At 37.4% G+C, this 21,651-nt stretch overlaps 1 protein-coding gene across 3 annotated transcripts in view; it reads right to left on the reverse strand.

Annotated features, from left to right (window-relative positions):
* The window catches only part of RAPGEF4 (Rap guanine nucleotide exchange factor 4), a 141,856-nt gene that overhangs the window by 55,366 nt on the left and 64,839 nt on the right, over positions 1–21,651 (reverse strand). For all 3 annotated transcript variants that reach the window (XM_071434900.1, XM_071434901.1, XM_071434902.1), the window contains 2 exons: positions 20,377–20,449; positions 19,249–19,313 (listed from right to left, as the gene is read on the reverse strand). In XM_071434900.1, coding sequence (XP_071291001.1) covers positions 19,249–19,313; positions 20,377–20,449 — 138 coding nt within the window. The remainder of the gene's footprint in view (positions 1–19,248; positions 19,314–20,376; positions 20,450–21,651) is intronic.

Here is a 21,651-nt window from a genome sequence, read left to right on the forward strand (position 1 = left end):
CTTGGCCCATGGCAGCCGCGGTGCCCTCGCAGCCCTGCGGCAAAGCCAAGGCAGCCGGGCCAGAAGTCACTGAAACACACACCAGGTACTTCTGGGGGCTGAGGAACTGGTTTCCTTACACTGGGCATCTGTCCATTAGCTGCCATGGGATTTTAATGATGTGACACAGTCCTTGTAGTTATCAAACAGGGCTAAGAGCTGAAAATGCAGCAGGAAACTATGGTGGGAAGGGGAAAATGAGGGAAGCATATGACAGAAATCAGTAATCTTAACATAGAGGCCCGTACATGGAAACCAATACAAAGTTCTTGTTTCTATTCATACCTTAAAAGAAATCTCTGAAAAGGCATCTCAATACAATTAAAATGGGATTCCTGATTTTTATCATTTAATAAGTCAACAATTTTTCATAAACTCATTTAAGTTCCAAACATTTCTGTCCAGCCAGAAGAGCAATAGCACATCCCTCAATATTTCTTGGTTCCTAGAACTGTGTGGAATCTGCTCTAGATAGTCTATATTTGCAGTTAACATAGGCAAAGAATAGCAAAAATCTTTTCAAAGATGCCTCTAATGAAAACAAAACCATAGAATAACAATCTCAAACAGGTACAATATCCTCAATCTAGCTTCCAGATTTTAATTCTAGTTAGGAATATACTTAGAGGAGAGATAAAATATGAAAGACAAAAAATATAGGAGATTTTTAGAGCAACAGACTAGCAAAAACAAATGCACATTTTTGTTCTTTGGAGTTTCAATTAAGTTTTAGCAAAAATGCATAAACTAACAGGTGAAAAATTTACCACGGATGAAGATTTTTTAATAAATCTCCTAACTTAATCAAAACAGAATATAAGACAGCATTTGGAAAAAATCTGATTCAACCCAAAAAGGCGAAAGCTAAGACACAGCACAAGAATCTCCAGAAAGCAGCAGGAAGGCTTGTTCACCTACATCCTGACCAATACAGAAGGATCAGCTGCAAAGATTGAACATAACTTGGGTGAAGGTGATCATGAAATGATCCAGTGTCAGAACTTTACAGAAGGAAGAAAGAGCATCAAAGCAGACACAATGGACTAGGAAGAAAAGTTTCCATAAAAACAGAATACTGATACCTATATTCCTGGAGTGGGTCATGGGGGAACAAGTGTGAAGTAAAAGGGATTAATGGGAGCTGGCAGTTACCTAAAGAAACCATATTAATCATACATACAATACATACTGGAACTTAACTAGAAGGTGAAGTAAAGACTTAGCTAAAGAAAGAGCTCTTCACTGACACACAAGAAAGAAATACACAGAAAGGAGAAAGTAGGGGGTCTAAAGCAAGTATAAATTGAATAACAAAAGACAGAATTAGAAAAGCAAAGGTATAAAATGAAACAGACCTGCCAAGAAATGTCAAGAGGTACAAAAATATTCCACAAGTACATTAGTAGTAAAACAAAGAAAACAAATAGTGTTGAGCTACTGTTTAAAAGAGGGAAATCTATTAACAGGTGGTTCAGGAAGGCCAGAAACTTTTGATTTATTTTTAATCAATGTTCATTAGAAAGATCAATGGCAGAGAGATGGTTAATATCCTGAGTAGTAGAGTGACAGGAGTAAAATCTCAACCTTGAAAAAAAACCCTAAAACCATAAATTAGTTGTTTTCAGATTGGCTTTGTAGAATTACATGCAGGAAACTTGAAGAGCACGAAGAAACTTAAAGAGGGTTGCAACCATCTCGGAACCATCAGCAGCCACTCTTGGGGTCTAAGGAAGGCAGCTGAAGACAGAAATATGGAAAAGGAGAAGCTGAAAAAATACAGATGTCAGCCCTAAGTCTTCCTAGAAAAAGTCAATTTGTAAGCACCTGGAAAAGAACAGGGAGATGAGTCACATGTGACGTATATTAACCAAGAACAGATCATGCCACACTGATCTAATTTCTTTTCATGATCGAGCAGCAACATTGATAGATTAGACAAGAAACAGCAGATTTTCAACCCTTTAGTAAGGCTTAGCACTTTCTCATCAGATATTCTCTTCTGCAACAGTCAGAATAAATTCTTACAAAACAGGTGCAAAGTCAGTTGGAAAAGTGCATTTGGAAATCAATTACCAGTGAAGCAAAGTCAAAATGGCAGTCATACCAGAGGTCTGTTCAAAGCAGCATTCAAGAATATATCACATCTGATAACATTAAATATTAACATGGGATGAAGCAGAATACACCTTTATTGATTCTGCAGGAAACTTCAGGATGGGAGGCATTGCACATACATTGCAGAAGAGGTTTACAATATGAAACTGTTGAAAAATTGGTCTAAAAATGATGCTTTTATGCAATACAGAGTGATGACTACATTTCTGAAGCAGGTGGAATCAGCTAAATAAAGACAGGATAGGGAACAAGTGTCTTAGTGCAGTACCACTTAAAAGGAAAAAAGGTTTATAATGTTTTAAATATTTAAATATTAAACACAACTGAATAACTAATGCCATACTTGTGTAAAAGCAGCAAATACTATGGTGGAATGTAGTAATATATTAGATACATAATGATGTTCTGCTTTAGTCAGCCTAGGTAAGAAAAGCACTGTCTCATTTGCCCATTTTACTCCAAAAGCATCTAAACCAGTTGGACAGAATTTAGAGGAAAGCAACAAGAATAATCAGAAAGCACAACATAAATAATCAAAGCTGTTAAGCTAAGGAAAAGGTAAATCTTAGCAGAGGTGTGATTAAAAAAGTCTTCTGATTTAAAAGGCCTTTGAAAAGGAGAAAGAAGTGGCCTAGTCCATCATGCAGAGATCAGGGAATAATTTAAATTGCTCTAAGAAAGATTCAGTTTAGGCATCGCTGAAGCTTTCCTCGCAGCGTGGACAGTCAATTGCCAGAGAGGTCTGGTTCCTCCAGACCTCTTTGAGAGGATACACAAGAAATCTGTCAGGAGTGACACTGCTATAGTGTGCATGTGGCTTGGGGATGGACTCAATGCTTTCCTGAAGTAGTTTTTAGCCTCACTACCTGGTACTGTGCAATTTGTGAGGACAGAGGTGATCAGTGATAGAGCTCCCGGGGCAGTGAGCCCGGACAGTCATTGCTCCCGAGGGACAATGACATCCAAAAGACATGCCCAGCAAAGAGCCCCCAAAGCTACAGCCTTTCAGAACTGCTGCAGTGAGCTCTAGCTGCACTAGTGATTAGCTGACCTGCAATAAATGGAAGCACAGGGTCTTGGACTGAGTTTGCTACAGAAAGGCAAGACATATTTCAAAGGCAGAGAAATGTAACATCAGTTAGTTAATAGGAGATAACAGGGTTCCAGCAACAACTTCCCATCAGAAAAAAAAATGCATTCTGTAAGGGACAGACACAGATTGGCTAAAGACCAAGATTGTTTTGTGAATCTTTACAATCCTGGATCTTTCATTAAGGATTGCTTAGAAAGCACTTTAGAAAAAAAAAAGAGCTCTCCCTTTAAAACAGCAGAGTGTGAGGAGAGTGTTTAATTGACTTCTTAACACGTTCTGGTACCTTTGAAGAATTAATGAGACTAAAGTACATACATGTGGAACAGAGGTCCTTGATGATCCCATTTTTCAGGACTTCTGAATAAGGGAAAAGTTATCAGGCAAAGAGCTCAGATAAGCAAGGCAATTACAATAGTTTACAAACTATTATTCACCTCCTGGCCACAGGAGTGACCAGTGTAACTGCTCTTAGCCTTCCTTCAGTGTGAGGTAAAGCAACACAGCAACACCACACACAGTTTGCTATGACCTGCTGATCTTCCCTGTAGGGCAGGAGGTCATATGGGTCTAGAGGGTGGAGAAGGGAAAGCTGCTGGTGTTGGTAGGGGAAAGCAGAAAATTATTATGAGAAACTGGTAAAAAGGCTTTTAGCATTAACATTGAAAAACTCCTTATCTGTACATTTATGGATTCACATTTGAGCCATTCAAACAAACCCTTCACAAAGCCAATCACAAAATTCCCTATTTAAATTGGGGTGAAGCAGAGAAAGCAATAATTTTAGCCTCCATTCCTTTCGAGATTCAAATATTTATGCATGAGAGCAATATCACAGATTTAAATAGGACTATTCATGTGTATAATTTTATGCACACATTTAATCTGTGGAGAAATAGGCCTTAGATTTCAAACTACAGGGCAAGGCCTGTCTTTATTTTAGTGTTTCTTACATCACTGAGCAATATGCAGACAAATAAATAACAAAATGAACAACAATAATAGTGACCTACTATGAGATCTGTATTTGTCAACTTTTTTGATTCTGCTTAATAAAATCCAAGAACATCTCTTACAAAAATAGATATTTCTATTCCCCTTGTTAAATAGCTGTAAAGGGATGTTTCTGAGCCTTTACATATGAATGAACGCTTTAGATCTACAGCAATTTGGATCAGTAAAATCAAGTGATGAAGGGAAATTAATTTACTATTCTCAAATGCAAACACAGGATATGCGTATTGCAAAGAACTAAGGTGAAAAAAGTAAAAGCCAATGAATCAGGTTTTTTTCACATGACCTCAGTGTAGCTCATCTCTGAACAGAGAACAAGTTTCAGTATTGACTGGAGTTAACCACAGCATGTTACCAGGGTGATCAGATAAACCTGTGCACTACTGTTGATCCCTTTATTTTCAGCTGGGGAACTGAAAAGAATTGCAAGTGACATCTATTTTCCTGCTGGCTGCCAAGGGGATCCAGAACAAACAAAGGACAAAAGCCACACACACGTTGAAAGGTGTCAGCAGCAACAGCCACCTCACTAAGAGAGGTCTGTTTGTTTTACATCCTCAGTATTTACCACTATTGGTGATTTATGGTCTAATCCAAATCCCACTGACATCACTAGGAAGTCCCTAACTGATTCAATGAATTTTGAGCCAAGCCCACAGCATCTGGTTCTCCTAAGTGTATCTCAGGGAGCAGAGCATCTTTAGCTCTTACTGGTTCCAAATGACTCCTGACGCCTTCTCACAACTGACGTTTTTGACTGACATTTTTGAATTCCTTTGTATATATTTCCCAAAAAACTTCTAGTGCCCCTATCTGCTTCACATGGGAAGAAATAAAATATACAAAAAAATCCCCATTTCCACAATATTGGCAAAATCAGAGCAAACCAGTAGGATACAGCTGACAACTAGCCAGAGTCCCCACTGCCCTCCCACACAACACCTCCCACCTCACCATTCTTTCTCATGCTTTTGTAATGTCATCTATTTGTGCTGCTCCAGACCAAAGGCAGAGATAAGAGTTCCAAAGATGGTATAGAGATAGATGACTCTTTTTCCAATACAGGACATTATTTCCAGCACTACAGAATAACCATATAACAGGGATAAAACTGAACATACAGTATCACAGTTTTTGGAGTGCATTTTCAGCTGGAAAGCAGTCTTGGATAGAGTATCTTGAAGACAACTCTATTGGTCCTATTTCCAGCTGCAGTGAAGAGTGTCTATGCAGACTGCACCAACCTCTGCTAGGATACTACAGGGAAAACAATACCCTTATTGAATGCACATTGCTGAACATGAGAGAAACAGCTGACCAAAGATCTCGCAATAAAAAGGTCCTTTGGAAGACATTTTTGCCAAAATTTGAAGGAAAATGTAATCAATATTGTAGGAGTTCCCCTGAGAATAGCCCAGATGGTGAGAGCATGGTGCTAATAACATCAAGGTTGCAGGCCCATCTCCACATGGGCCATTCACTTAGGAGTTGGACTTTATATCCTGGTGGGTCCTTCCAACACAGAATATTCTGTGTTCTGTGACTATACTAACCCATACTGGATCTCTGGAGTAGCCCTGTGTAGAATATGCTGATATACTGACCAATGCTTGGTATCAGAAAACAGTCTATGTGATGACCTCTAACCCCCGAGGGTGCATGGTCCATAAGAAACCTTGGCACACACTCCCTGCCATGGGGACTTTCAATGGCTGGGACATGGAACCAGCACTGAGCTCTGGGTCCCACCCAGACTGCCATATTTAATCACAGAGCCAATCACTGAATATTCTGAGTTGGAAGGGACCCACAAGGATCATCAAGTCCAACTCTTAGATCAATGGCCTGTACAGGGAGATTCACCACACCCCATCAGAAAACAGAAAAAGTGGAAATAGAAATGCAATCATCACTCCTATCATGTAAACAATTGTAAACAATTCATTCTCCTCTTCACTCTCCCCACAAACATATGCAACAGCTGGGAGAACCAGCCTGTGCTCCACAGGATAGCACTGGCAGTCAAAAAAAGCAAAGTACCTGCTCACATCTCCTAATTGGAAAAGTCCAAAACTGACAATGACTGACCTCATCCCAGGTCTGTAGGGGACTTCACAATTAACAAATACTTGGCAACGAACAAAGGACAAATTACCCAAAAAGATCACTTGTTTTAAAAGGACCAGTCTAGACAGTCTCAAATTGTACTACCAAAGGACCTTCAAGCCACCCATGCTCACAGAAGTCAACTATTCTAATTTCTTAACAAACATCTGTAAACAGCAAAATGGGGAGAATGGCAAGGTACTAATGGATGAACACAGAGGCACAGGATGTTTGCAAAATTAGGTAAGAAAACGATCAAATTTAAAAAATCTTCTGAGTTTCATAAAGCTATAACACCTGTAATCTAAAATCCCATAATCTAACTACAGACTATCTAAACCAAGCAAAATAGCCTAGTAGAAATTGTTGGGCCAGTGGTTAAAGACTGCCCAGTTTTATTCTGGCTTTTTTGACTGCAAGACCTTGCAATCACCTAATCACAGTGTGTTTCATTTTCCTCTTTCTGGAGAGAGGAATATTAATAATTTCTACCTTTGCAAAATGCTTTGAATACTGTCAGCAAATGAGTTACTATCAAAATATTCAGAGTAATGATGACTGGATTAAAATCTATGTTCTTTAAATGTAATACAATGTGAAGACTATGCTGTATTTTAAAATACATTCTAAAATTGCTTATCTTTAGTAATCTACATTTTTTTAGCAGCATAAACAGGAAAATGTGTTCTTTAAATTCTCAAATACTCAGTGTAGCAAATTTATTTTAGGAAGTTAAATTGAATTCACATTATTAACACTTCTACAGTGTTACCTCGACAAACTATAAATGTCCCTCCTTTTAACACAAAATGATTCAGCCATTACCAAAAATGACACTTCACTGTGAATGTCAAAGGGAAAAAGAATATTGAAACAGACTATGACCAGTGCACAAAGCCCCCCAGAACATGGCTAATGATGTCTTATTTTCCCATCATTTTTCTACTTCCCTACTACAATGAAACAGCTGCTATAACTACACTGCCTGCATTGAATAAAATGTCAGAAAATGCTAACTCTGCTGTGAGCATTCCCAATATTCTGAGAGAGGTGTGACTACAGTTATCATAACGAGTTTCCAGCCAGTGTTGTCAGGGTTTCTCTCTGCTCCTGCATTTCTTTAACCTACAAAAGAATAGAAATTTTTTTTGTCTCTCATGCAAACTACTGGTTTCTTAGTGTCCATGGCTTTAAAAGTATGCTTACCTGAAATTGCTTACTTCTTTAGAAACAAGTTATAATGACAAAGACTTTAAAAGAACAATAAATACCAGGCAGCAAGGTTACCGGTTTTTAAGGCCTCTCAGGCATGCTCTAGGCACACAGCATCTATTCAAAAGACAAACTGAAGGGATGATGAAGACATTTCTAGATACCTTTTTAACTTTGGCAAGCATACCTTCAAGACTCCCAGAAGGTACTCTGTCTCGAAAACAGGATTGGATGGGCTCTCCTAGGTTTCAATACACCCAGATGCCAGAAGTGCCTTTTGAGGATGAGGTAGTGAAATTTTAGGTTAAGTGATTTCATGTCAAACATAAGGGCACCAAAACCTGGAGGTTTGAATTATGTGTGAAACTGTGAACGTGTTAAAATTAGTGGCAAAATTCTTGACTTCAGTGTAGTCAAAACACTACCCAAGTGAGGCAAGAGGACTACTGCCTCCTGGGTGACAGCAGTTTATGTTTTGTGTGATCCCCATTAGTCATTGTACCTCTGAGTGTCTCAACCTCTCCATGGTAAAATGAGACACTGTCTACTCACAACTTCAGCAAATGATGAGAATAAGCAACTGAAAACACTGCTGAATGCTGCAACTGGAATCCTGGAAGTCTAGTGTCTACAAATTCATGCTGGGAAATTTAAAGTTATTTTGAACACAGAAAGGAAGAGTCATCAAAGAGAGACATTGAAGGGCTACCTCCTGAGCTCCCTGGGGAGGTCAGCAACAAGGTAAAGCCTCTGGCAAGTGGGCAAGAGAAGTTAATTTAAACCTGTTTTGTGTTTCTTCTGGTGACTTCATGTTCCTTATTCTCAAAGTCTGGACAGTGCATTGTGTCAAAGTACATGAAATGAAGAAACATTGAATGAGTGCAGCACATGCGCCTCAGAGTCCAGCTTCCCTATCTACTCCTCTTTCTTCTTCCTATCATCTTCTTCAGAAATCATTTTTTGCTAAAAATAAAACTGAGAAGGAATAATCTAACAACATCCACTGCAACACCTTCTGGTGTCCAACTTCTCAGGAGATTTTTATTGATCTATATTGATGTTTTCCATCTACATGGAATATTTTTCCTAAAAAGGTAAACAATTGTTTCTGCAGAATATGAAAATAACAGAGGAAAAAATCCCAAAATGATTGCTTGATCAGAACAGATTTTACAAAAAGCACAAACATTTTTCTTTCAGCCAGGTACTTCTCTACTTCAATGGTTTTAAGTCTTCTGTCATAAACATTAAAAAAACCCATCAAGCACTGGTTTAATTTACATATTTGTGTGTCAGTGGAAAAGATATGTATTCTGCTCTTGACAAATATCCACAAAACAACCTTCTTATCTTCCTTAAAACTTCTATTTCCCTTGATGTCTGCAAAAAGCTTGTCAAAGTGGTGGGTGTTGATGTGCTAAACCATGCTACCTACCCTATCTAATCCCAGTTTCTCAGGCTGTGAAGAAGGGCTTTTTTTTTCATTTTATGGTAAAATTCAGTTGTGGTCTCACACATTTAACTAGCATGAAAAGAAACCATAACTGCTGTGTTAGTTAATCAGATCATTCAGTGCTCTTTAGAGTGTCAGTAATTGCATTGATTAAAAACATACAAAGGCATTTGGAATCAAATTATTGATCTGAACAAGACAGATCAATATGCTGTTTTCCACATTAATTCCATAGTGCATTGGGAATAATCAGTAAATAAAATACCAATATTGACTTAATGTGCATCTGTGTGAACAGTAGATATTCTCTGATTAAACAGCAGATGAGTAATACTTTTAATTCCTGTCAATTACAACAAAATATTATTTAATTGGAAAATAGTAAATATTTCATATTTGCAAATTTGTCTTCTCTCTTTCTAATTTTCTACAGAGTTTGCTGCTGCCTAACTAGCTACTATATAAACCAGGCCTGTTCACATTTTTTTCTTAATTTTGAATTTATCTCATCTTCCCTGATTAACTAGCGAGGAACAGACATTTCTAAACATACTCTGAGATGCTTCTGTTGCTAAATGAATCTTTATTGCAACTTGAGAAAAAAAAACTGGCTCCACAAATGCACACAGGACACTGCAGTAATTAACCCAAGATGGGTAAGGAGAGGTGAAATTACTCTACCTGACATTTTCCCCAGCTAACCATATCTCTTTACATCCCAATTCACCACAGCATGTTTCTGAAAGAGATGACCTCTTTTTACCTCTCTCAGTATGTAGCCCAAGCTGTGTAAATTCTGTGATGTCTGGCTTTTAGAGATATCACAGAACCAGCCCCATCCTTGTGAAAAGGAAGAGTGCCTATTGTATGTATTTTGTAATTTATCCCCTTTTCCCCATTTCTCTTCAATGTTGGCATTGATTTTCATATTATTGCTTAAAGTATTGTTTTGTCTAGCTGAAATTCTGTTCCTGCCATCTGTCAACAACTCATCCCCTTTCTAAACACAATTTCAAAATCTTATTTGGTTTAATTGACTCTTAAGTGACTCTTAGTGGGTTGTGTAAAGGATAACAACTGTTGCACCACATTAAGCAAACCATGAAAATGAAGGTTCGGTGTAAAAATGCTGTTCTAGAGAAAGTTACTATAAAGAGTGAGGATGGACAGAGCAGTACTGGAGGTTTATGAAGACATAATCATAATTCTCCTGCTAAGGTACTGGCTTTTTCTCCATCCAGTTCATATTTAAGGTTATTAAACAAATAGATTATAAATAATTTTGTTTACTGAGATGAAAACAAGTGTGTCTGAGAAATCCTAATTAAAAGCAGTGTATCAATCTGTATTGGAAATAAGCAGAGGTCTTTTTAAATTTTATTTTGGAGCCTAAATTAAATATTCTTTTGATTTCTTTACTATTCAACTCAGCTACATGTATTTGTATTTCCTCACTAACTGCTATCTTTAATTTTAAGACAGCTGCATCACTGATGATAAAGTACACAAAGATCAAACATGTTCACAGTCTTGTGCCGAGCCTTCTTTCAGGAGAAAATTCACAAAGAGAATAAATAATGAAAGTCATAAATCATAAATACCTCAACAGCACTTTATCCTTAACCTCACAGGTGCTAAGAGTCCCAATTACATTTTCACCTCTGCTGTAGAGATCTGACATTTTTGCCTCTGCAATTCTGACTTGGAATAGCTCTCAATGAGCCCCACAAACTGGACACTTGTGGTGCTATTTGTGTGCAGCCAGCACAACAGGCTTCTGCTCTTGCCTAGCTAACACAAGAAAAAGAACAAAATCATTGAATAGCTTTTTCCCACTATTTATTAACCTCTCAAATTTTTGTCATCCATACACAAGAAAAAACGATGCTGCTAAATGATCAGATCAGACACATTGATTACTTCTTACTGGCTCAGAACTATAATTGACTTTGTGGAATACCAATTTCCAGCATGCATTGCAGGACAGGCAGTCAAAATGCTCTGTGAGAGACAATATGAGTGACTAGAAAGAATCTGATTTTAAGATCCCTGATCCAATTTTTCTGCCAAACTTGAGAAAATAATTACAAGATTCAAAAAAATTCCTTTTGCTGTTTCAAATATAAGTGCCAAATGTGTTACTTGTATACGCTTGACTTGTCTGAAGACGTGAACCTTGAAAGGGACTATCTTTTTTCTCAGTATAATTACCCACTCTTCCTGCCTTTCAACTGCAAGAGATAAATGGAGTATATGTGCGTGCTTTTTAGGGGCTGGGACAGAATCTCAAAGAAAACACAGTCAAGAAGCAAGAGTCATCAAATGTGACTCCACAATACATAGTCACAGACTGCCCTTGCCAGCACTGGCAGAGAAGGTAGTAGGCTGTGCTCTCATACAAGTGGAACTGAGAGTGATGCTCCTGTGGAAAGATGGACCCACACCTAATTCACAGTAATGAGTACTTTACAATTTTAGTATTTTCTAGGAATTTATGTTATTTTTTCCATTATTTAGGTTATTTATATAAACCACAACAGCAACACTCATTCAGCTAGGCAAGAGAAGTCTGAAAGGAAAAATGTCTCTTCGGCCAAACTGCCTTCCCTGGGCTACCCCAAGTACCTCCACAACCCTTTTGTAAGGTTAGTCAGATGGGTCAGTACTTGATTACACTAATACACTGAAAGAGGTCAGCAGCGTGAGTTAGATCCCCAACAAAATACAATTTTAACAAAGAAATACATATCACTTAGTTTTGCATATTTCTATTGATTTCTGAACTTCTTCCTTCCACTTCCAGTGTATTTTAGGATTATCACACCAAGGACTGAACACAATAAGCTCCTATAAGAAAATTTATTAGAAACATACAAACAATCATGAATCTCATGCCTTATGATGTGCAAAGTAATCCAGCATATTTCTGTCTGACAGTCACTCTATTTTTTCTCTGACTGAAAGCTCTTTGTAGCAGAGGACTCCATCCCTGCTTTGCCTCAAAGCACCCAAAACAAACAACAATTTCATGGCTTTGGAATGCACAAAAACTGCAATAAAGTCTGAATAAAAATAAGAATAAAAATGAATGGCAGCATGAGTGGAGAGCAACAAAATAACAATGATTACACTTTAAGGGGGCTCTTCATTCAAAAAATACTGTGGAGATTAATATATATTAATATTCAGATGCAAAAGTCATGAAACCAAAAACTCATACAGGTTAGCTCAAGCATTGACTTGAGTATATGGATTATTCTGCTGGTAACAGAGGAAGTCTCTCTCTTTCCCATACCGCTAATTTTTCAGCTTTTCACTCCTCCCTTATGATAAAAAGTGACTTGGATCTTGCAGGTAGTTTCACTGACTCAGAAAGCCATTGCAGCTCTCAAAGCTTTTCCAAGCTCAGTGTTCCATTCCTGAGTCAAGGGCAGTAGCTGCTTCTGCAATGTTTTACAGCGGTGACAGAAAAAGGGAGGCTTCCTCTTTGGGTGCTGACAATTCAACTGTACTATGTTGTTGGACACTAGTCACTATTTTTCCCATTATTCATCTTCTTCCAAGAGATAAATGTAGCAATTGTTTATATTTTAAGACTGAAATATACCTACATATATTTAGTACTCTGACATTACTACTCTTAGAAAACAAGGATAAAATTTAAAATGGAGTATTCCTTTAGGTCCTATAGCTTGAAAAATTCTGCCCTTGTTTCCAAAAAGTTTAATTCATCCACCGAGAGAAGTCTCGCCTCCATCTCTTACCACTCCCACTATCATCATAGGCAACGCTATTTATCGTTAGAACCACCACAATGAAAACTCCTCAATGAAAGAAACAGACAGAAAGACCATAATTTTTTCATCCAAATACATGAAAGGGCTTCAGGAATCCTTGAAATCAATTAAATATGGACTGAAGAGAATTAAGTTATCTTGCCACGTACACAGGCAAATACACAGCAACCTGAATTAAGGATTTTCTTTCTCCACGGTGCCATGCTACTCATTCCTGTATAGCACTAGATCAAATGAGAACCACTCCCCACATCTCCAGGTTTCATACTGGGGTTACTCTGGCTAGTTCTGTATTGGTCTGCTCAGTCATATGATTAAGCACAGCAGAAGAAACCATTTCCAGTACAAATTGTCATTAGGACCTCCAGAATTTGGGGTACACAACAAAACCATGAATCACAGATATTTCATAGGTTATCAGGGAGCTGATTAGTGTAAAAGAATATGGGGTGTTGCAAGCTTTCTTTTGAGGTATTGCTATTCACAAAGACACTCAGAAGGGAAGTCTACAGCTCTATATCATCTACTTGGCTGAAACTGGAGATATCCAGCTTTCCCTGGCAGTTCTGCAACAATTTATGCAAAGTCTACTTAGGAAAGTCTTCAGACTTACTGACAATTTTGTTTACATTAAAGAGCTTTGCTGACATATAAAGACCTTCACATTTTTCATTATGAAGTTCCTTACTAACATACAAAAATATATTTTTCACAGACTCCTACTCATCTCAAACTCCTGTCTTTGTATTTCCCCTGCCATAAGCTGTCATTGTGTGACTCATTGCCAGGGTCTATATGCAGAGCCTCTGCACTAGCCAAATTGTTACAGGCTGTGATAATAATTGAACCCTAAACACTTTCACCTAGAGAAAAATGAAGAACTTGAACAGACTCCTAGGCAAATTACTTTTATATATGTGAAACTGGTGCCAAAATATCAGAGTAACCCTTAAAATTAATGGGTACAGTTAGGACTGCACAAAGACATTATTTAGAAATATTTGCATGTAGTGCTTTCATGAAATCTCTTCAACAACAGAAAACAAAAGGGAATTATTTTTTAATCCTATGCAAATATTGTATAGGAGAACTGTCCAGTGCAGAACCCAAGTGAGAACAGAAATTAATGCACATGTATCACTGGGCAGCTACATAAACCCTCCACACAGAAAGTAAGTCACCCTTTAACACAGTTTTCATGTGTATGTTGGAGATGATACAACTTTCAAACAAACACCTTGCAATTGCACTTTGATAGAACAATGCCTGCTTTCCTCCTCTCTCTCTCTCTTTTTATTTTTTGGCTCACAATTTCATGAGCATGTGAAACATTTCCCTTAGAATTCTGCTAATGCTCTATCAAAATCCACATTTAACAATACACTGAATAGCTCAATAGGCTTTCCCTTTGACAATGGTCATCCAGGAAAAGTAAACTGAAATATAGGGAAATCAGAAGCAAAATTATAGTGTTTATTTCCAGGCAATGTTGAAATTGCAATACTTTGAGGATTAACTCTTGATTATGGCCTTGTCTGTCCACTCTAAGATCTTTACAATATAATTGTACTAAATGCATTAAGAATTAATAAAAAGAAAAAATACTGTTTTCACAATCCCCCCTATTATTTAAATACATGAAAATCAACATGGTAACTATATCTTATTGAAAATTCAGTAAATTAAAGGAATCTCTATTTTACCACATCATATTAGCCAGGAAAGAAGATAGATGGAAAGGTGACTTTCACAGAAGTATTGCAGCACAGTCTATAGGAGCAATGGCATACAAAATACCTTAAAATAAATCACTTCCAATAAGCTTCTAGTCTAGAGGATTTGGAGACATTTCATGAAAAACATAAGGGGATTTTTCAACCTCTAAGTTTCACAAACTCAATCCATTTGTTTTTCAAATATTACTTCGTGCACAAGGGGGAGCTCCTGCAACTCTGTATCACAATAAAAACCTGCAGACGATATAGGGAACATAAAGGAAATACAGCATGAAAGATTTCACAAAAGAATACATATTCTTCACCCAACAGCAACAATTACTGTATGAATTTGCACAACTTTATCTGCTTTTGTCTTCTGTGTTCAGCATGGATCCCTCAGTACAAAGGAGATGAAAAGCATTTCCCCCTTAAAGGATGTATGCTCTCAATGAAGAGGGAGCAAACTCATGTATGTTTTAAACAGTCACTGAGGTGAAGCTGTACAAAAAGAAAGGTAGCATGGTTTTTGAGGTAAGGTGTTGTTTTAATGTAGTGTGTCACAGCAAAAATGTATGGGAGCAGGTAATCAAAGTCTCTACTGTAACAAACACAGATAAGAGGACTTCATTAACACTGCTCAGTCAGCCCCCATTCTTGAAATACTCTGCTTTTGAGAACTTAATTTTTTAGCCTTCCTTTCAAGCAGAATTTTGTGTGGCATCTTAAGGATGTAGGGGTTCTTTCAGCAAACTGCAATATGAAGATTCCATTAGGGAAAAGAATATAAAACTTCATCTTGGATCATTAGCAATTTCTTACAATCTACTACTTGAATAAATAACTTACAAATCATAAATTTCTCTTCTTTCTGTGTATCATTTCTATGCTTTCAGGCATCCACAATTTGCAAAGGAGTTTAAGACATTTGCTGATAGCAAAAAATTGCATTCAGCACCACAGTCCTCCACAAGACAGTGGAGATTGATGCTCTCAGTGGGGCTGTGTCCTCTGTACTTACCCACATTAATTCCTTTGTCTCCAGAACTCATTCCTCCAGTACCCTCTTCTTTCAAACTACCCTGTATCTCCAGAGCAGATGGGATACTTCTTGTTCTTACTTGGGTACCAGTAAAGGGTCTAAAAGAAGCCTGAGTGCACAAGTTTGCAGTGAAATTGCACCAAGCCTCTGGTGAGCCAGTTTCAACTGACATTTTTCAATGTTTAACAATAAGGTTATTTTCTAGGGGCTCACAAATGGTACTCCTTACTGCACAAACAAGCTCCAAAAGCCAAGCTTCTAGTCCAAAGGATAGGATTCCCAGTGGATAACTGGAAAAAGCTATTTAGTATGTGCTATGTATTTTCCTCCAGCTCAATGTCAGACGGGTTTGATCCATTTCAATTTAAAAATCAGCCAGGAGCATACTCTCAGCATGGTGAATTCAGCATAAACAGGTGAAAAAGTGGCCAAATTGTAAGAACAGAGTCCTGTAGTGGGAAGCATCATGCAACCCTGCTGCCAGCTCTGCTGGTAATATATGGAAGCAGGACCACTAACTATTCTGTCTGCATGCTGGAACCAGGCCTCCCCTGCGTTCTAAGTACTCTTCTGTATCTTTTCCAAAAACGTATTTGAAATTATTATTGATTTTGTAATTTTGTCTTTAGGGTTACATTCATCTCACATATGCAACTCTACCCCATGGGAATTTTCAAAAACTAGAGTGAGAGAGCCCAGTCTGTCCTAGTTAAAAAGACTGATGCTCCGTCATTTTCCCTTATGTAAGACAGCATAAAATTGACTTTGTTTCCATTCCCCAAAATATAACTAGGGACAGTAATATACTCCCTCTCGGTATTTTATGCTCAATTTAACTGCTATATTGCATTAAATGATGTGCAATAATGTAACCCCAAATGCAAATGAATTCACATTTGGTAAAAAGAATCTCTTTGTTGCTTTCTCCTAATAGATTTTTTTTTTTTTGTAGATTTTAATGAACTAGACAAACCAAACATCCCCATATGGTGAGAAAATTCCAAAGCATGTACTAGAAGAAAAATCTTATGTTACTCATCAAATACTAATAGATGTGACAGAAGAAAAAAATTAAGCTATGAAGATGAAACTCAAATAATTAGCAATTATGGAAAAACATCTATTAGAGTACTTGTAAAAGATTCACCACAGGCTAAAAAAGAAAAACATGCATTTCATATTTCCACAGAGGAATACATTAAATTTCATCTGAAGCAAATTATTTACAGTTATAAACTTCCCTGGAAAATGAAAACAACACATACACACTTTGAAATAAATGCATCATGATCAGAAGTATTGAAGATGTTATCTCTTTCTGCCTAAGAGTGCAATGTCTTTTTACCATATGAAAGATTTTGAGGAACTTTCTCTGGATGTCAGACGGTTCCTCACTCAGTCTTTTTCTGAACACTACAGAGTAGTCTGCAGGTCTCTCTCAACTGTATTTGCTGCCTGCCTCACAGGTACATTCTGGCCATCTAAAGCAGTCTAAAGATGTCCTGAAAGCATTTCTCTTTCCCTGGATGAATGCCCTTCCCTGATGCACTAGCCATTTTGGGAGTCATGCATCATCCTAAAAATAAGCAAAATATGCAACATCTAGAAATACAGCACTGTTTTCTGGTATCTTGATTTTTTGTTTTGAAAAGCTGGCAACAACTCTGGGAATTTGGCCCTGGAATTCCAGTAACTCCTTGATGGTTCACCAGACTGCAGGGCATGAAGGGTGACGGACATTTTGTGTAAGCACTGTAACAGTTGCACAGTTTAAAACTGCAGGAATGAGGTTTACATGCAGTAAACAAAACACTCACATATTTACCTCTGCTGCATTTACCTTTCACTGAACATAACTAAAGAGAGCTGTGGTCATATGGAGAAAACAAAGAACTAGAATTCATGGACCATTTCTATGCTGTGTAGCTTCTTCTGCCACATTTGCTATGAACTGTCTGAGTGCCTCCAGGATGAAACAAGGTGACAAGTGTTTGTCACGTATTTACTCACTCAGCTTCTCTCCAGAGAAACGTGTACAGTGTGGGAGGGAGAAGCATGTCTGTTTCATACACGTCTTGGAAAGGAAGATAATATGGTTTGCAAAGGACTTTGTTCTTGTAAAAGTCACTGAGCAGTTTGAGCCTGCCCTAGCCAAGCTCTGTCTCCTACTCAAGAAATTATTTTGTACAGGAAGAATCCTGTTGTGCTAGAAAAGCCCAGCTATTGGCAAAAGTATTATTCACTAAATTTTGCTCAATTTCTAAAATACTTTGTACCTGAAAGTGTTTACCACCCTTAGCTGAGCATCACCTCCCATTACTGGGGGGATATTACCTTCTAGGGGAGACAGATGCTTTTATCTTTTTACCTTTACCTGTTACTTCTATCTGCTTCAGAAAACACACAAACATCTTTTAGTTTGAATTCTGCACCTGGTGCTTTCCTTGAGAAATCCAGCAAGACCCCTGACCTGATTCCAAGTGTACACCTGAAATGCCAATAACCTAAAGAAGCACTTAGCCATAATTCATAACTGTAACATAAAATTCTTACAGAATCCAAGGGGCTAAGTATCTAAGAACAATTACTCAGTGCATGGAAAAATATTTATGTTCCTACAGGATAAGGTTGTGTCCAGAACTAGTATAGCTAGTGAATAAGGCTCTAGGAAAAGGAACTGCATACTGTTACATGTATACATTAAATAAAAGCTAAATGTGACAATTAAAAAAGGTCAGTACTCTTGAGGAAGCAAGACAGACAGACGGGGAGAGGTGGAAGTAGTTATTTTTGCATTAAGGAAACACACTAAAATATTCCTTGTCTTCATCTGCTGTCAAGAGATGCTTTTTGTGCAACAAAAATACCTTTAACCTTTTAAAGACATCACACAAATGCATCCAATTAAGCTCCCATGTCTAAAAAGAAAGCAACCTAGCATCTGTTTATTACTGAAACTTTTCTACTCCTGCCGTACAGAAATTCTAGAAGTTATCAATCTTTACAGCCATGCCTGACACTATTTCTTCCCACTATTAATCTATATATATACTCTATCCCACTATTGAAGCTGGCACAGAAATATTCATGAGTTCTTTCATGTGGGTCCTCATCTGGAGAGGCTGAAGGCACAGAACTATTTTACAAAGGAGAGCTGGGATGTAAAGCTGCTCTCTGAACATAGGAGAAAATTCACCCTGAGCAAAGGGCCAGAACAATGCCTATGCATCAGTTCAGACTCAGGTACACCTTAAAATAGGATTTAATAATGAATTTTATGATCCACTGGTTATCCACAGGTTTTGTCATAGCACTGCTTTTCTTCCTCATCCTCAGCACTTTTCCAACAAAGACCAAGAAACCAGACTGTAACACGAACTTGGGTAGTAGTACACTTTGTAATAATCCTGAACCAGATGCTTTCTTCAGTTAAATGATAAAAGGCCTAAGGCATTCTTATAATTTGTATACTGTACTCAAATGCATCAACCACATGCTTGCATTTGCACTCAGTTATTTTCAATTGAATGCTGAATACTTTTACATTTTTCATAACCAAATTCCTCCCCCTCCAACAACAACAACAACAACCAAAAAAAAAAAAAAAAAAAAAAAAAAAAAAAAAAAAACCAAAAAAAAAAGAGGCAAAACTGTGAGTGATTTACCTTATTACAATTTTTAGAAACTTGGCAAAGAGCACTGTTTGACATACTGTCTTTATCTGGCATTCCTAAAAAAAGAATACAGAAAATAAATACATACTGTACATTCTTTGAGTGACAGTGGAAATATTTATTAGTAGAACAGTGTATTTGAGAGTTCAATACTTTGATAACACACACATTAACCTGCAACTTTTAAAGAACAAAACATTTATTCAGAAAAAAGCTTCCTCTGTTGAACACAAAAAAGACAAAAAGCTAACTTGGGTCAGTATTTTAACAGCTTGTTAAGCACGGTTCTTATTCAAAATTTAGTATCTGAAGCATGTATACAGGAGTTATTTATACTTTTTCATTTAACATTATCTGTGTCTCAGTACCTGGCAGTCAAATGTGACATTGAGTTTGCACTAATCAGCATAGCTATGATATTCTATACTATTATCCTGCAAAGAAAACAAATTGAACATCTAACATAGGAGACACAATGTGCAGATGCAATTGCTAGCCATCAGAAATTGTCCTGCCTGGCATCCAGAGGATCCCTGGCAAATAAATATAAGTGTTTTGCTTTACATAAGTGATGAATTCCAAAGGCTGCCCTAGGATTCATGTCTACAGCACTCTCCCACAGCTTGACAGGTTCTCATGAGGCAGAGACATACCCAAAATTATTTAGCTATGTAACAAAGATTAGAGAGCAGCATGTTTACTGCAAGCTCAAGCACTAACCTAGATTCTCCTGCAAATTGTGCAACCCATCCTAACTAAAAAAAAATTGAGACAGTTTGTAATATTTATTTTACTAACAGGACTCATGGCCATGTTCCATGGTTGATGTAACACAAGTAGTAAAATGCTGCACAACATCATCCAGTATGTTTTCATCAACAGGCCTGGGTCATAGTGCAGATTTTGGTGCAGCTCTGTGTACACTTGTACACAGATGGGAAGGCAGTTGGGCAAGTTCCAAAGTGTCTTCTACTACATGCAGTACTAATGCAGCTGTAATACCAAACTGAATTAATTTTTTAAAGTGCAGTACCCAAACCTGGAGAATCTCCATCTTCCCCTTTCTTTCCTTTTCTCATTTGCTTGCCCACCACCTCATATCTAATCTCTCATACTTACTGTCATTGTTGGAGCCAGTTTCCATAACACCATAAGGAGGAGTGAGAAGTCCAGACATATACTGTCGATATTTCTGAAAGACAGTGATGGCAGATTCAGTCAGGTACAGTTGTAAAAAGCCATTCAAGGAAATATGTGCTATTTATTCTTGTGTCTCCTGCCTTGTGCTTCTCACACACCCATGAGATATGAGACAATCAAACATGTCTTTCCTCTTAACACTACAAGGTGTGCTTTCTTGACTGGAGTACACACTGCTGTTATTTCAAAGTTGTGCTAAACCAGTTCCCTCTTTCATCTTCCCCAAAAGCATGACTTTGAGGTTTTTAATAAATCAATGTTTTACTTAGCTGTGTGATTTCCCATAAAGATTGTGTTAAAGCTCATTTGAAATTACACTACCTATCTGAATCCAAGCTAGAAAGCTACTTTATTACAGGAATGGAGATGAGCTAAGGATCCATAAAAATAATTTACAACAACAGTTTTCGTGTCAGATTTGGAATATACAGGATGTAGAGTGAAAACAAAACATTTAAACCCAAGACACTAAGTTTGGTACTCAGAAACTACAAGGCTACGGAACACACAGTCCTCACACCTCACATTATGTATATCCTCACACAAAAACTGTATTAGCAGATGAAACTTTGTAACTGTAAAAATAACATCCCTTATACCACCATAAGCTATGTAATTGTAACTGATGTCAGCAACTGGTATTTTTGTTCAGTGACTGCTGATGACATGATCAGTAAGGTTCAAAACTGCATCTAAGGCTTAAGAAACTCACAGAAGCAACAAAAGTAACACCAATGGAAAAAATTGTCCTTTTATCAAATACAAATCATTCAATGATTAAGAAACACGTTTTTGTTTCAAATCCCACTATGTTACTGTCATGATTAAGGATAAACAATTATCATTCCCTTTTGGAACTGCCAGAAAACACACTTGTGCAATAGGGATTCTGATGTTCAGCGTAAATAAAATTCCTCATACAGTCCTTTGGGTGTGCAGCGAGCTCAACATGAACAATCAACCTGCTGAAATCCATGCAGGTTGCAACTAAGCACACACAATAATTGAGACAGTGCAATTTTAGTGCAATAGTGCAATTTTAATTTCAAAGTTTTATCCTTTGCTCTATGGAGTTGTTTGGATGTATTCACTTTTAAAATGTTGCCAGTTGAATTTTAACAATGCTTGAATTATCCTTCATATATTTATTTTTCTTGGAAATGGAAATGAAAATATCATCAATTCTAGCACTAA

This window comes from Agelaius tricolor, unplaced genomic scaffold (assembly GCF_023055355.1).
Source record: "Agelaius tricolor isolate 1412-34295 unplaced genomic scaffold, bAgeTri1.0.p SCAF_10, whole genome shotgun sequence".
NCBI classification, from domain to species: Eukaryota; Metazoa; Chordata; class Aves; order Passeriformes; family Icteridae; genus Agelaius; species Agelaius tricolor.